The sequence below is a fragment of the Procambarus clarkii genome, chromosome 25, assembly GCF_040958095.1.
Source record: "Procambarus clarkii isolate CNS0578487 chromosome 25, FALCON_Pclarkii_2.0, whole genome shotgun sequence".
Lineage (NCBI taxonomy): Eukaryota > Metazoa > Arthropoda > Malacostraca > Decapoda > Cambaridae > Procambarus > Procambarus clarkii.
Genome location: NC_091174.1, coordinates 6,232,549 through 6,245,892, shown reverse-complemented (window position 1 = coordinate 6,245,892; position 13,344 = coordinate 6,232,549). Strand labels below are relative to the sequence as shown.

General features: G+C 40.9%; 1 protein-coding gene across 3 annotated transcripts in view; it reads left to right on the top strand.

Moving 5' to 3' along the window:
- The window catches only part of LOC123756548 (nephrin), a 61,873-nt gene extending 56,400 nt beyond the window's left edge, over positions 1–5,473 (top strand). The window contains exons 15-18 of one of the 3 annotated variants that reach the window (XR_011229612.1): positions 1,030–1,122; positions 1,698–1,814; positions 2,268–2,409; positions 2,723–5,473. Coding sequence is in view for 1 of the 3 variants with exons in the window: in XM_069331226.1 (XP_069187327.1) it covers positions 1,030–1,050 (21 nt within the window). In the remaining 2 variants the exon portion in view is untranslated. The other 2 variants (XR_011229613.1, XM_069331226.1) reach the window with 2 other exon arrangements.
- The last annotated feature ends 7,871 nt before the right edge of the window (positions 5,474–13,344 follow it).

The following is a 13,344-nucleotide window of genomic DNA, read 5'->3' as shown; positions in this document are numbered from 1 at the left end:
GGATCAATATGGTTATTATTTTGGCTTACCGTGTTTTTATTAAACCATTAGGACCGACCTCCGACCAGCTTATGTCCGTTCCTTACACAAGACCATTTCTTCTGCAGAGTTGCTTGAGACAGTCTTAAGCATCTCCTTCAACCTTGTATAGACATCGTACAGACTAATAGTTATTCTCTCTCTCTCTTAGTTATATATAATGTATATCAATAAATGGAACTGGCTGTGTCTGTCTGTCTGAGGCTAGATGATAGACGCTTGAGGGCTAACTTCACCAAATTCTCCCAGTAATTAGTTGTTGGGTACCTGCCTAACATCGGCGAGTCGGGATTGTTGACTGAAAAAAAAGAGGGTCACTCAAAAAAGGTCACAAGCGACAATACCTTTTTTTCACTCTCACGAACATCTGGCAATACTCGACCTGAATTATTATTATTCTGTTGTGGTAATTATGGAAACTATATATGCTGATCATGGCAAAATTAGAAGAAAAATCTAATTATAATGACTTTACTGATATTTTTTCCTCAAGATTTAATGTATTGTGTGTTGCTGAAACGACTGTGGAAAGTGTTCTTATAGTGCTTTAGATTAATGATATTGTAGAAGAGGGAGAGAGAGAGGGAGAGAGAGAGGGAGGGGGAGGGAAGATTGGGATAAGGGGGAGGGATAGTAGTAGTGGGGAGTGAAGGGAGAAGGGAGAGAGAGGAAGGGAAGGGAAGAGAGAAGAGAAAAGGGGGAAAAGAGGAGGACAGAGGGAAGAGAGGGAGGGGTGGAGGGCAGGAAGAAGGGGTAAGGGGGGGGAAAAGAGAATTGAGAGGAGGAATGAAGAAGAAGAAAGGGGGGGGGGACTAGGAGCAGAAGAGAGGCGCGCGCGCGCGTGTGAATAGAGCAGAAGCAGACAATTAATTATACATCGCTTCACTTCAGTTGTGGCTGCAATATAGATACCTCTGTCTAAGCGCCTCAATGTGGTAATTAATCTCCTTGTGTATTAATCTTGGTGGTTGTCCTTCTCCGTGGTGCCAGCATCACCTTCCCCAGGTGTGAGGGGACTCTCAGGGGGCCCCAGCCAGGCCCTGATTGACGCGAGGACGCCGTCCCTGGCACAAGGATGCTGAGGTTAGTTGTTATAGCGATGCTGAGTCACATTGGGGATGTTTGGAGGGCGATGAGTAATGTTGAGAGTAACACGGGTGTTGGTAAACATGAGGTGAGTATTATTAAGAGTGAGATGAGTGATATCTGAGGGAAAATGAGTGATGGTGATCGTGAGGTTTCCTCATCCCTCACTCTTAAAAGGCCAAGCAGATTCTCTCATGCAGTGACCACAATTATCTTACCCACCAGTAGTACCCATACTTACCTTGCCTTTCTATAGGACCCAGAGTTACCTCACCCTCACTCCTGTAGAGCCTAAGAGGCTCTACCTTGCTCATCTCCAAGGAATTATGAAAGTCACTTGCCAATAAACAATCCGCAACAATATTGCTAGAGAGGTTGCTACCTGTGATACCATTAATATTTCTTAATCATCAGAAAATTTAATATAAATCTTAATGCGTTCAATCATAATTTTTTTTTAACTAAGTTGACATACTTCTTTATAAGAATGGCAGGTCACTGACATATTCATGATTCAGAAAATTAATTGTTTGAGTTTAAGTTTAATATGACTGTGTGTGTGTGGTCATCAGAGAGTCCTCGCTGTGGTTGTGTTGGCTAAGATGGATAGATCAACGTCCCAGCATCACCTGACCTGCCGTCCAGAGCTCTTAACCTTGCTTGTCAACACGATATACTAATATCCTGATGTAGGCAAGTATTTCAACTGTAATGTGTACACACAAGCATACACATGCATGTACACATGTACACTCCCTGACACACACGAACACATGTATGCACGCATATATATATATATATATATATATATATATATATATATATATATATATATATATATATATATATATATATATATATATATATATATATTATCCCCTGGCAGGAAGAAAGGACCCATAGCCTCGTAGAAAAGCATGTACAAAGCATTAGAGGTAATTTTTAAATCCCTCCCAGTACTGTTTCCATGTTCTTTTGTCCTACCACTCCTTTCCTATATGTTTAAATCATTCACCTTCAATCCATAACTTTCAAAATAACTGTACTGTCAAAATCTTTGGTTTTCAAATCAAACTGATAAAGATGTTAGATTATTCCATTTCTAATATAACTTCAATTAGACTTTTTGTCTTTCCGGTTAGACAGTGAGACGATGAGGTGTGATGGGTGAGAGGGGCACTGGGAACAGGAACGTGGCAAAGCTGGTAGAAGAGGAATGCTGTGTGGAAAATGTCGAACATCGTGAATGAAATTCAGGAGTAATCCTGAAATGATGCTTGAGAGGTAAGTTGATCACGTGTCCACTGGGTAACAAGAACCGTTAAGAGTTTGCAACCCAACTGTCCACTTTTGCTAATATCAAGGAAATAGTTATCTTTTAGCTAAAGAAATTTAAGAAAATAACAGATCTCTCTCTGTTAGAGAGAGATCTGTTGATGATGAGATCGCCTCTCTCTCTCTCTCTCTCTCTCTCTCTCTCTCTCTCTCTATATATATATATATATATATATATATATATATATATATATATATATATATATATATATATATATATATATATATATATACTATTTATTTATTTATTTATTTGTTTCAGTGATGCCCACAACACTTCTTGAATACAAGAGGCTTTGGTTGACGAGAAAAGTGTATTGGCAAAAACTCACACACACACACACACACACACACACACACACACACACACACACACACACACACACACACACACACACTCGGTAAGAACAAAGCAGCTGGCCCAGATGGCGTTTCACCATGGGTTCTGAGAGAATGTGCATCTGAGCTCAGCATTCCACTTCACCTGATCTTTCAGGGATCCCTGTGTACAGGAATCGTAGCAGACGGGTGGAAACAGGCTAACATAGTTCCAATCTACAAAAGTGGCAGCAGGGAAGACCCCCTCAATTATAGACCTGTATCATTGACAAGTGTAATAGTGAAAGTATTGGAAAAACTAATCAAAACTAAATGGGTAGAACACCTAGAGAGAAATGATATAATATCAGACAGACAGTATGGTTTTCGATCTGGAAGATCCTGTGTATCGAATTTACTCAGTTTCTATGATCGAGCCACAGAGATATTACAGGAAAGAGATGGTTGGGTTGACTGCATCTATCTGGACCTAAAAAAGGCTTTCGACAGAGTTCCACATAAGAGGTTGTTCTGGAAACTGGAAAATATTGGAGGGGTGACAGGTAAGCTTCTATCATGGATGAAAAATTTTCTGACTGATAGAAAAATGAGGGCAGTAATCAGAGGCAATGTATCAGAATGGAGAAATGTCACAAGTGGAGTACCACAGGGTTCAGTTCTTGCACCAGTGATGTTTATTGTGTACATAAATGATCTACCAGTTGGTACACAGAATTATATGAACATGTTTGCTGATGATGCTAAGATAATAGGAAGGATAAGAAATTTAGATGACTGTCATGCCCTTCAAGAAGACCTGGACAAAATAAGTATATGGAGCACCACTTGGCAAATGGAATTTAATGTTAATAAATGTCATGTTATGGAATGTGGAATAGGAGAACATAGACCCCACACAACCTATATATTATGTGAGAAATCTTTAAAGAATTCTGATAAAGAAAGAGATCTAGGAGTGGTTCTAGATAGAAAACTATCACCTGAGGACCACATAAAGAATATTGTGCAAGGAGCCTATGCTATGCTTTCTAACTTCAGAATTGCATTTAAATACATGGATGGCGATATACTAAAGAAATTGTTCATGACTTTTGTTAGGCCAAAGCTAGAATATGCAGCTGTTGTGTGGTGCCCATATCTTAAGAAGCACATCAACAAACTGGAAAAGGTGCAAAGACATGCTACTAAGTGGCTCCCAGAACTGAAGGGCAAGAGCTACGAGGAGAGGTTAGAAGCATTAAATATGCCAAAACTAGAAGACAGAAGAAAAAGAGGTGATATGATCACTACATACAAAATAGTTACAGGAATTGATAAAATCGACAGGGAAGACTTCCTGAGACCTGGAATTTCAAGAACAAGAGGTCATAGATTTAAACTAGCTAAACACAGATGCCGAAGAAATATAAGAAAATTCACCTTCGCAAATAGAGTGGTAGACGGTTGGAACAAGTTAAGTGAGAAGGTGGTGGAGGCCAAGACCGTCAGTAGTTTCAAAGCGTTATATGACAAAGAGTGCTGGGAAGACGGGACACCACGAGCGTAGCTCTCATCCTGTAACTACACTTAGGTAATTACACTTAGGTAATTACACACAGGGGGCGTGGCTGAATGGACAGCGCTTAGGACTCGCAATTCCAGGGTCCGGGTTCGATTCTCGGACCAGGCAGAAACTAATGGGCAAAGTTTCTTTCACAATGATGCCCCTGTTACCTGGCAGTAAATAGGTACCTGGGAGTTAGCTGTTACGGGCTGCTTCCTGGGTATGTGTGTGTGTGAAAAAAATAATAGTAACAGTTGATTGACAGTTGAGAGGCGGGCCGAAAGAGCAAAGCTCAGCACTAGCAAGCTCAACTAGGTGAATACACACACACACACACACATATTGAGAGCCATATATAGCTATCCAAATTGAAGTTCTTAATATGAATGATTCTAGATGTAAATAGTATGCCTACGTCTCGTTTGCCAATCAGGAAGCAATGACGTGGGGTCGGTATTTCAGCCCAGAGCAAATACATCTGGAACTTACGAAAGCCAAACGAAACTTACTAAAACCTCCTGAAACATTCAAACACCTGCTGAAATTTACTGGAAACATCTGAAGACGTAGATTAGTTTTTTATATATTGTTTATCACATTATAGGAGTATCAATATTATTAGTGATAAATTATTTATTATTAATAATTGAATTAACATGATTAGTATTTTCTGTAAATTGTATGATAGTAGTAGCAGCAGCAATAGTGTTAAGAGTAGTCTGAATACTAGTAGTAATTAATGCTAGTAGCATTCCTACTAAGAGTAATCCTTACAATTAGGTAGTAGCTGTAGCATTAGTAGTAGAATTATTATTATTATTATTATTATTATTATTTAAAGTTAAAAATTCGAGTTTTTATGCACCATTTCCAATGAAAAAAGTAGCATAAGTTCAATTATAATTTATTATGTAACCTGTCATGTTCCTCCCCATCTCTCCCCCATCCCTTACTCACCCTCCTCCATCCTTTCCCCTCCCCCCCTTTCATTCTCCCTTATCCACCAGTAATTCCCCCACCTTACCCCCCCACCCCCACCCAGCTCCCATCGTGAACAAGGTGTTGGATTGCTCATTAACTTAGTCACGGCCGTTGGCGTTAACAGCCTGTATTTACTCCGTCAAGTATATTTACATATTTTTCTGGGCACTGAGCTCGTTTGTAAACAAAAATAATAAAAGTAAACAAAAAACTGGATTGTATTTTTTCATTGCCATTTTAAACGTTACTTTCAGAAAAAAAAGTGGAGGAGAGAATTGAAGATAAACAGGAAGTAGAGTACCAAACTTTTTTGTTTTGTTTTCAGGGAGGTTCGAACTATGGCCAGAAATGTGAAAGTGGTGGGGGAGAAATTTCAATAATGTGCAATAATTCTGAAGGGGTGAGGCTGGAGTGTGGTCGGAGCTTCAGTGTTGTTCAGAGTCTGGTGTGGCTTCCATGGTGTGGCCCAGACCTCCTCCAGTGGGATCCCATGTTCTGATGTGGCTTGTGCTCGAGTACTCACCTTGTTGTGCTTGCGGAGGTTAAGCTTTGGCTCTTTGGTCCCGCCTCCAGTGTGGCTCATATGTTGACCAGAACTCCTGTGTGGCCCAACTGCGGCTCACCACCTCGTTGCAAAGATCGTAATTCGCCATAAAAATTCCTCTCGCGAAGGAGTTTCAGCTGAATAATCAATGGCTGGAGGTCAAATAGCTTTTATAATTGTTTTTATCTTTTTAAACAACCTTAATTATATAGTTTAATCTTTAAATTTCTTGCGAGAGTTGAACACTAGTCCTTTGTTACCGCCTTTCGGCTTTCAGCCCCTATTATATATGTTAAAGAGGAACTTGGCTTTTGTCCTATCTAAATTTGAAACTGTTTATGAAGACTTCCCACTTCTTCACTTCCCAGTGTCTTCTAATTGATCGCTATTCTGGTATTGAACTAATTATTTGTCTCTTTGGGTCAGTTGGGCCCTCAGTTTCCACCTGAGTCCACTATGCCTCTGTAACTATGTACCCACTATGTGCCCACTATGTGCCTCTGTAACTATGTGCCCACTATGTGCCTCTGTAACCTTTTCCACCACCGCACACTGGATGGATATAGGGCCCCACTACCATACACGGGATGGGGGTTACCAACTGAGGCCCCATCTGGACTACTGTACCCAAGCATAGAGACCTCAGCTTCACGAGGACATATTTGCTTTAGACAAAGTTTAATACAGAGCAAAAATAAATAGAAAGAAATCATCACAGAACTAAGTATTCTCTCATGCCAGGAACAGTTGAGGACCACCGGACTAATAACACTGCAAACCAGACATGAAATGATCTCATTGAGACTGAGAATAGTGAACAAGTTGGAGGATATTAATCCAGATCACTTCTTTAAAAGGTTAAATATAACACACCCAAGGGGCAACTGCTTCCAGCTCATCAAGTCGTAATGGAGAACTTAATAAGAGGAGATGCTTTTCTCGGTCATTGGGAAAAACCAGGGGAAAACAAATATTAAGGCCATAGAAGCGCCTTCTCGCTGAATACGTATATGTCAAGACATTGCGTCAGTTCAGAATTCAGTTGAAAAAAAATCCTCAGGAATAGTGCAAAGACCTTTGATAAGCCGCCGAGGGTAGACCCTGCCCCTCAGGTAAATTTTGGTAACTGGTAACACAGGTAACACTGGTCTTTACAGTCTCCGTGGTGTAGTGGTAAGACACTAGCCTGGCGTTCCGCGAGCGCTATGTCATTAGTTCGTATCCTGGCCGGGGAGGATTTACTGGGCGCAATTCCTTAACTGTAGCCTCTGTTTAACGCAACAGTAAAATGTGTACTTGGATGAAAAAACGATTCTTCGCGGCAGGGGATCGTATTCCAGGGACCATAGGATTAAGGACTTGCCCGAAACGCTACGCGTACTAGTGGCTGTACAAGAATGTAACAACTCTTGTATATATCTCAAAAAACAGTGCGGTCTGCTGCATGATGCGAGGAGGACGTGTTGCTCCGCATCTTCGTGTTTGCACGTGGCTGCTGCAGCTAGATGTTGTGAATTTGTTCTCGACTGTTGCAGTGATACAGTGCCTTTGTGTATCGAGGAAATGGCTGAGGCGGTCTGCCTAGGTGATGGAAGATCCTGTACTGGGCCTGGAGAGTGTGACAGTGGGGATGGCAGACAGGATGATACTCGGCCGTATCAAGCAGTAGTAAACAGATATAAACGGAGAAATATTCAAAGACAGCGAGACGAAGACAGTGAGGAGGAAATAACAAAGAGACCAAAAAATGAAGACATGCTCAGCAGGACGCGGGAGATGCAGACTAATGGAAGGAAGAGGCTGTTGTTCCCTACAGCATGTCAACTGAATTTCCATCAAAAGCTGGAGTGGACGGTTCGTTTGGCTAAGGAGTTTTTTGAATATGAACCACTATTCAAGGAGGGTCTTCACCGGCCCTATATAACAGTTGGGACAGAAGAGGCCGTGGAACACCTAACGAAGGATGGGTTTGAGAATATTGTGATGGTTACTCCGGAAAAAGGTATGATGTACACCAAGGTCATAGTGTTTAAGTATCCAACTTATTTGGATCCTGATTATCTATTGCTCAACAATGATAGTGTTGTTTGGGCAAAGAGGAACAGTGTTCGTGGTGAAAAACAAAGCCAGGTTGTTGCCTTGGTAAAGGGTGAGGCTCCAGAAAGAATTTTTGTGCAAGGACTAGGCTACAGGAAAGTTGTAAAATACATTGAGGAGCCCATATTATGCATGAAGTGTTCTCGTTGGGGACATATGGCTTGGAAATGCCAGTTTGACTCCAGGTGTCGGTACTGTGGTAAGAAACACGACTCTCGAGAGTGTAGAGTCAAGATTAAAAACGGTGAAAAAATCGTCCCATCTTGTTGCAATTGTCGAGGAAGCCACAATGCTGGTTCCTATCTATGTCGCATGAAGCCTCATCTGAGAGACTCGAGGACGGGTGCTACAAGCAGGATAGATGTATCCTCGAAGGAAGGAAAGATTGTGCAGCAGGAACATGGAGGAAACAGTTGGAAGCCAATGACAGCGCCTATGAACAATGTGTGGGAGAAAGGAACAGAGGCAATTAAGGCGAGCCTAGGGAAAGTAGGAAATGAAGCTGAAAAAATTAAACCTTGTGGAAACAAGGTTCAGGTCAATATAGTGAACTCTGAGGTTGGTACTCAAATATTGGAATATCTAAAAAAACTAGAAAAGAGGATTGAGGCATTAGAAAAATTAACTATGGGGGGTAGACGGGGTGAAGATGGTGGTGAAACAGGACGTGAAGTGGAAAGTGAAACAGGACGTGAAATGGAAAGTGAAACAGGACGTGAAATGGAAAGTGAAACAGGACGTGAAATGGAAAGCCAAACAGGACGTGAAATGGAAAGCCAAACAGGACGTGAAATGGAAAGCCAAACAGGACGTGAAATGAAAAGCCAAACAGGACGTGAAATGGAAAGTGAAACAGGACGTGAAATGGAAAGTGAAACAGGACGTGAAATGGAAAGTGAAACAGGACGTGAAATGGAAAGTCAAACAGGACGTGAAATGGAAAGTGAAATAGGACGTGAAGTGGAAAGTGAAACAGGACGTGAAATGTGCGTTGAAGAAAGTAAGGAAGAACATGACGTATTGATGATAGAGGATAGTCAGGAAAATGAACTTTCTAGTAGTGTTAGCGTTCAACCTTCTGTAGTGACAAATGTTGAAACAAAGGTTAAAGTAAAACGGTATAGAGAAATAAGAAAGAAATTAGATATGAATAAGATCACCTTTGATGCTAGTAGCTGTTGTGCAAATGAGGAGAAAGCAGAAATGTTACAGTGTTGGGAGAGTCTGTCTGAGAAAATCTCGTATCTCATGGAATGTGACAGACAGGGCAAAGGTAGTTTTATTAAATCATGGATGAAAGTAGAGTGAGAATATTATCTTGGAGCGTTAATGGGTTAAAATCTAGTGCGGTGGATGTACACTATTATACTCTTAGATAGTACTATATTAACCTGATATGTTACATGGGATTCTTGTATTTGTACTCACTGAATTTGTGCGCCCCTTTGAGGGACTTGAAGTATGGGAAGGGGTAGAAATAGCCTAAGCTAATCTTTGAGTTTTTTTTTTTTTTTTTTTTTTTTTTTGAGTTTTTTTTTTTAACTTGTCTCAATAAACCTACTTGAACTTGGAAGACCATTATGTATTAAAGTGTCAAATTATGGATAACCATAGAAATAAGGAAATAAGTAGTGTACCACTTCAAATTGTTTGGATGTGTGATAATGATATGATAGACAGAATACTTAGGAACTACAAGAATTTTGCCCCAATGATTGTAACACTTACTATATTAATATGCAATGTTAAATGTTGTATTGTGATTTGTGTATCTGTACTCACTGAATTTGTGCGCCCCTTGAGGGACTTGAAGTAGAGGGGGGTAGAAATAGCCTAAGCTACTCTATCCCTTTGAGATGTATTTTTTTCTTGTCTCAATAAACATACTTGAACTTGAACTTGAATCTCAAAAAAAAAAAAAAAAAAAAAAAAAAAAAAATCCAACAAGGTTACCCTTAAACTTCTTTATAGAAAACGGTATTGTGACCGCTATCATATTCGTCTCGTTTTCGATTACATTATGAACGAATTATCCTTTTTTTTTGCCTAATGCTTCATTCTTATACATATATGCAAACGTCCAATTTCCTCCTCTCCGTTATTTACTGCCGTAGTTTTATCGTTAAAGGCTTAAAGGCCAGCAGCAACGGAAGAATTGTTATAATTTCGCTTGCGAGACATGATCTGGGTGTTGCTGGAACGTGTATGTATTTTTTTGTTTTGCTCGCTTAGCTGTGTTTGTAGGGAGCGAGATTTAGCTCTTGGGTCACGCCTCACAGCTATTGTACCTGGTGTATTCGTAATTTTCGATGTCTTATTGCTTTGTCGTACTTGTTGTTGAAACTGTGAAATACGATGCATGGTTTTCACTGTGAGGACCAAGGCGCGTGGTCTTCGTTCTTCCCTAAACACCACTGTTGCTGCAACCCGTCCTCAGACCAAGTCCATTCCATCCAGCGGTCGACCCTAAAGACGCATTCATCAATTTTAACATGCTGCTCATTCAAAATAGGAATTTTCTCATATATAAATTAATATTGTTAAATATTAGCATACCGTACATATTTAGGTACTGGTTAGGTTAGGTTAGGTGTTTAGGTTCTGTTGGTTATTATTTGTATTTGTAGTACGTGGGTGAAGCATTTACAGTGGTGTGGTTTGAACTAAAGTCGCCAGTGAAGCACTTGTTCCGGAAGTGTTCGGACGTATTCAGCTGTGAGTCGCGTGTAAACCGTTTTTCATTCATAAACAGTGGGTTTGGCGGGTGCATGGAATGGACTTTGGGTCTTTGTTTAGAGGACGGGCTGGAATTGTGAGCGCTGCGCCCCTCATTTAGACTCGTACCATTGACTGAAACCATTGAGGATTCGTTTCGTCTGACGTGGCAAAGATTACATCTGGCAGCAGCTGGCAGAGGTCGGGAAAGCGTCGTAGGACTAACTTCAGGTAAGAATGTGTGTTTAGTTGGCCAGGGAGGCCAATGCTCGCACGTAGGATTAGGAACATGGGTTTTCTTCAATTCGAAAGACCTTGGGACAGGTAAGCAGCGGGTGGAATGCACGGGCGAAGATGCAGAAAACTTGAGCAGGGAACAAGATATTAGTCGGAGGTGGGAGTTACAGCTCGGTGGCTCAATCACCTTGGGTTTTGACTTGCAGTGGTACTGCATGGCGTTCTTCATTGTTCTTTTGCATTTCAGGGCGTCGCACAGGGGTTCGGATTTCAGGCAGCTGGCAGTGGATGTTGTTTCTCAGGGCTTCATTCGTCGGTCTTCTGGCTTCAGAGCTCGTTTTACTTCTGTCTTTTGGTGTTTTCCGTCACGTTTAGATCGGCGGCTTTCTTGATAGTCTTATTTCTAATAGATATAGCATTGTTGTCGGTCAAAGTCGTGTGTGTGACCTCCAGGAGGAAGTCTGCAGATCTAAAGTTGCACTTCTGTCTAGGAAAGGGGCTTGGGGATGGTGCTCCGACTGAGATTGCCTCATCTGATGAATCGGATGAGTCGAAAGCAGGAGTGGTGGAGGTGGTGGTCCTAAGAGGTTGAGTGGTGACAAGTCCTGCAGTTGAAGAAGTCGCAGCGGAACATGGGTATGTTTAGGAATTCTGCTTAGTGACTTACTAGTATAAAGTTAAATTTAGGAATTGTTCTGTGCAGATTAAAAATGTTATTGATATTAGCGCTTGGATTTGTCATAGGTTTTACTGAACAACTTTAATGCTCAATGAAATAATGTATATTTTAGTGATAAAGTGCACTATAAATAGGCATTTTCAGTGGGTACCTTTCAGTAAAGATTATCTTCTTTTTGTAACTATAGTAACGCTGGTATATTTGATATAGTTTAGTAAGTAGTTAAAGTTTGAATAGTACGATAGTGTTATGACAAGTTGAGTCGTAAGATGTTGATGTTAGTGGAGATGTGTTTGGAAAGACAGTGTTGTGGTAAGAGAACACTTGCTGCTGCTACCTGGTGTGTGACTGCCGATGCTGATTCTGAAAAATTAATTGACGGGGTAACTTGCATGGTAACTAGTTGGATACCCAGGCGATGAGTCACAATAACGTGGCTGAAGTATGTTGACAATCGACTTGAGAATGGTCCAGGACGGACCGAAACGTCGTCGTCCCTTCAATTTCTAGTGTGTGGTCTGGTCAACATAGTTGGATACCATTAGTATTTCGCGGAATCCTTGGAACAATATTGCAATGTTATTGGTATGTGGGATTTCTGTAAATTGAATTTTTTGGGATAATTTAATTATCTACTATACATTATTTCTAATGTGGGTGCTGCACTATAATTGTTCTCAGTTAGGTTTTTCTAGCGTAATGACATTATAGTTAAGAGGTGTCAATAGCTTGAACAACTGACACGAATCTCAGGGCAGAAGTCCGGAAGTTAGCTTCCTTTATTTTGAGACTACCTTAACACCCACCACTCCTCGTGTGACACAACCCCCCTCCCCCTCGTCCTGGTCCCACTCCTCGTATAACATCCCCCACCCCCCTCTCGTGCTGGTCCCACGCCTTTTGTGACATCCCCTTTTCGTCCTGGTCCCACTCCTTGTGACATCCCCCTCTCGTCCTGGTCCTCTCCTTGTGTGACATCCCCCCCTCGTCCTGGTCCACCTATGAAAATCATCACCAATACGGCAACACCACCACCAACACAAAGTAAACGACAAGAATGTCCTCCTTGTCAAAAGCGCAAAAGAAGTGATTGAAGCTTCAGAGAGTTTATTAAACTCTGCCGGAAAATTTGCAAAGTTACTCGACCAGAAAAAGTCAAACGTGTGGAGTAGTGAGGTAAATGTGGAGGGGGGTTATAGATGGGGTGGTGATTTGAGGGGGTATATATGGTGAGGTGAAGATGGGGAAGTTATAGATGGGGTTTTGGAATTAGAGATAGGGTGGTGAGGTGAAGGTGGGAGGTACAGATAAGCCCTATCAGGTAGTTAAACTGTAGCTTATTTTTCACTTACCGTACAGTATTAATATTAAGTTTGGGTCTTAGACTCTGTGCTGCTTGCATCACAGTACATTTCCTTTCTCTAAAACAACCTTAAACCTCATTGTATTTTATTGTACTTTGTTTAATTTTCTCTATGTAAGGCTTGAAGAGTGGAAAATAAGTTACATAAATCATACTAATGCTTAGCACTCCAATACTGTTATATTCAGCACTGCTTCAACAGTTTTATTATTTGATGTTAAGGCACTTAATCAAAAGGCCTTTTCTTTTTTACCATATTTGTATTAATTTAGTGCTAAATTAGCTTGATAAATTTCATGTTAGCCAAATTGGCATGACACAAATTGAACATATGGAAGGAAAACCAAACTATCAGTCGGCCCTGGCTGGCTCCTCAGAGTTGGAGT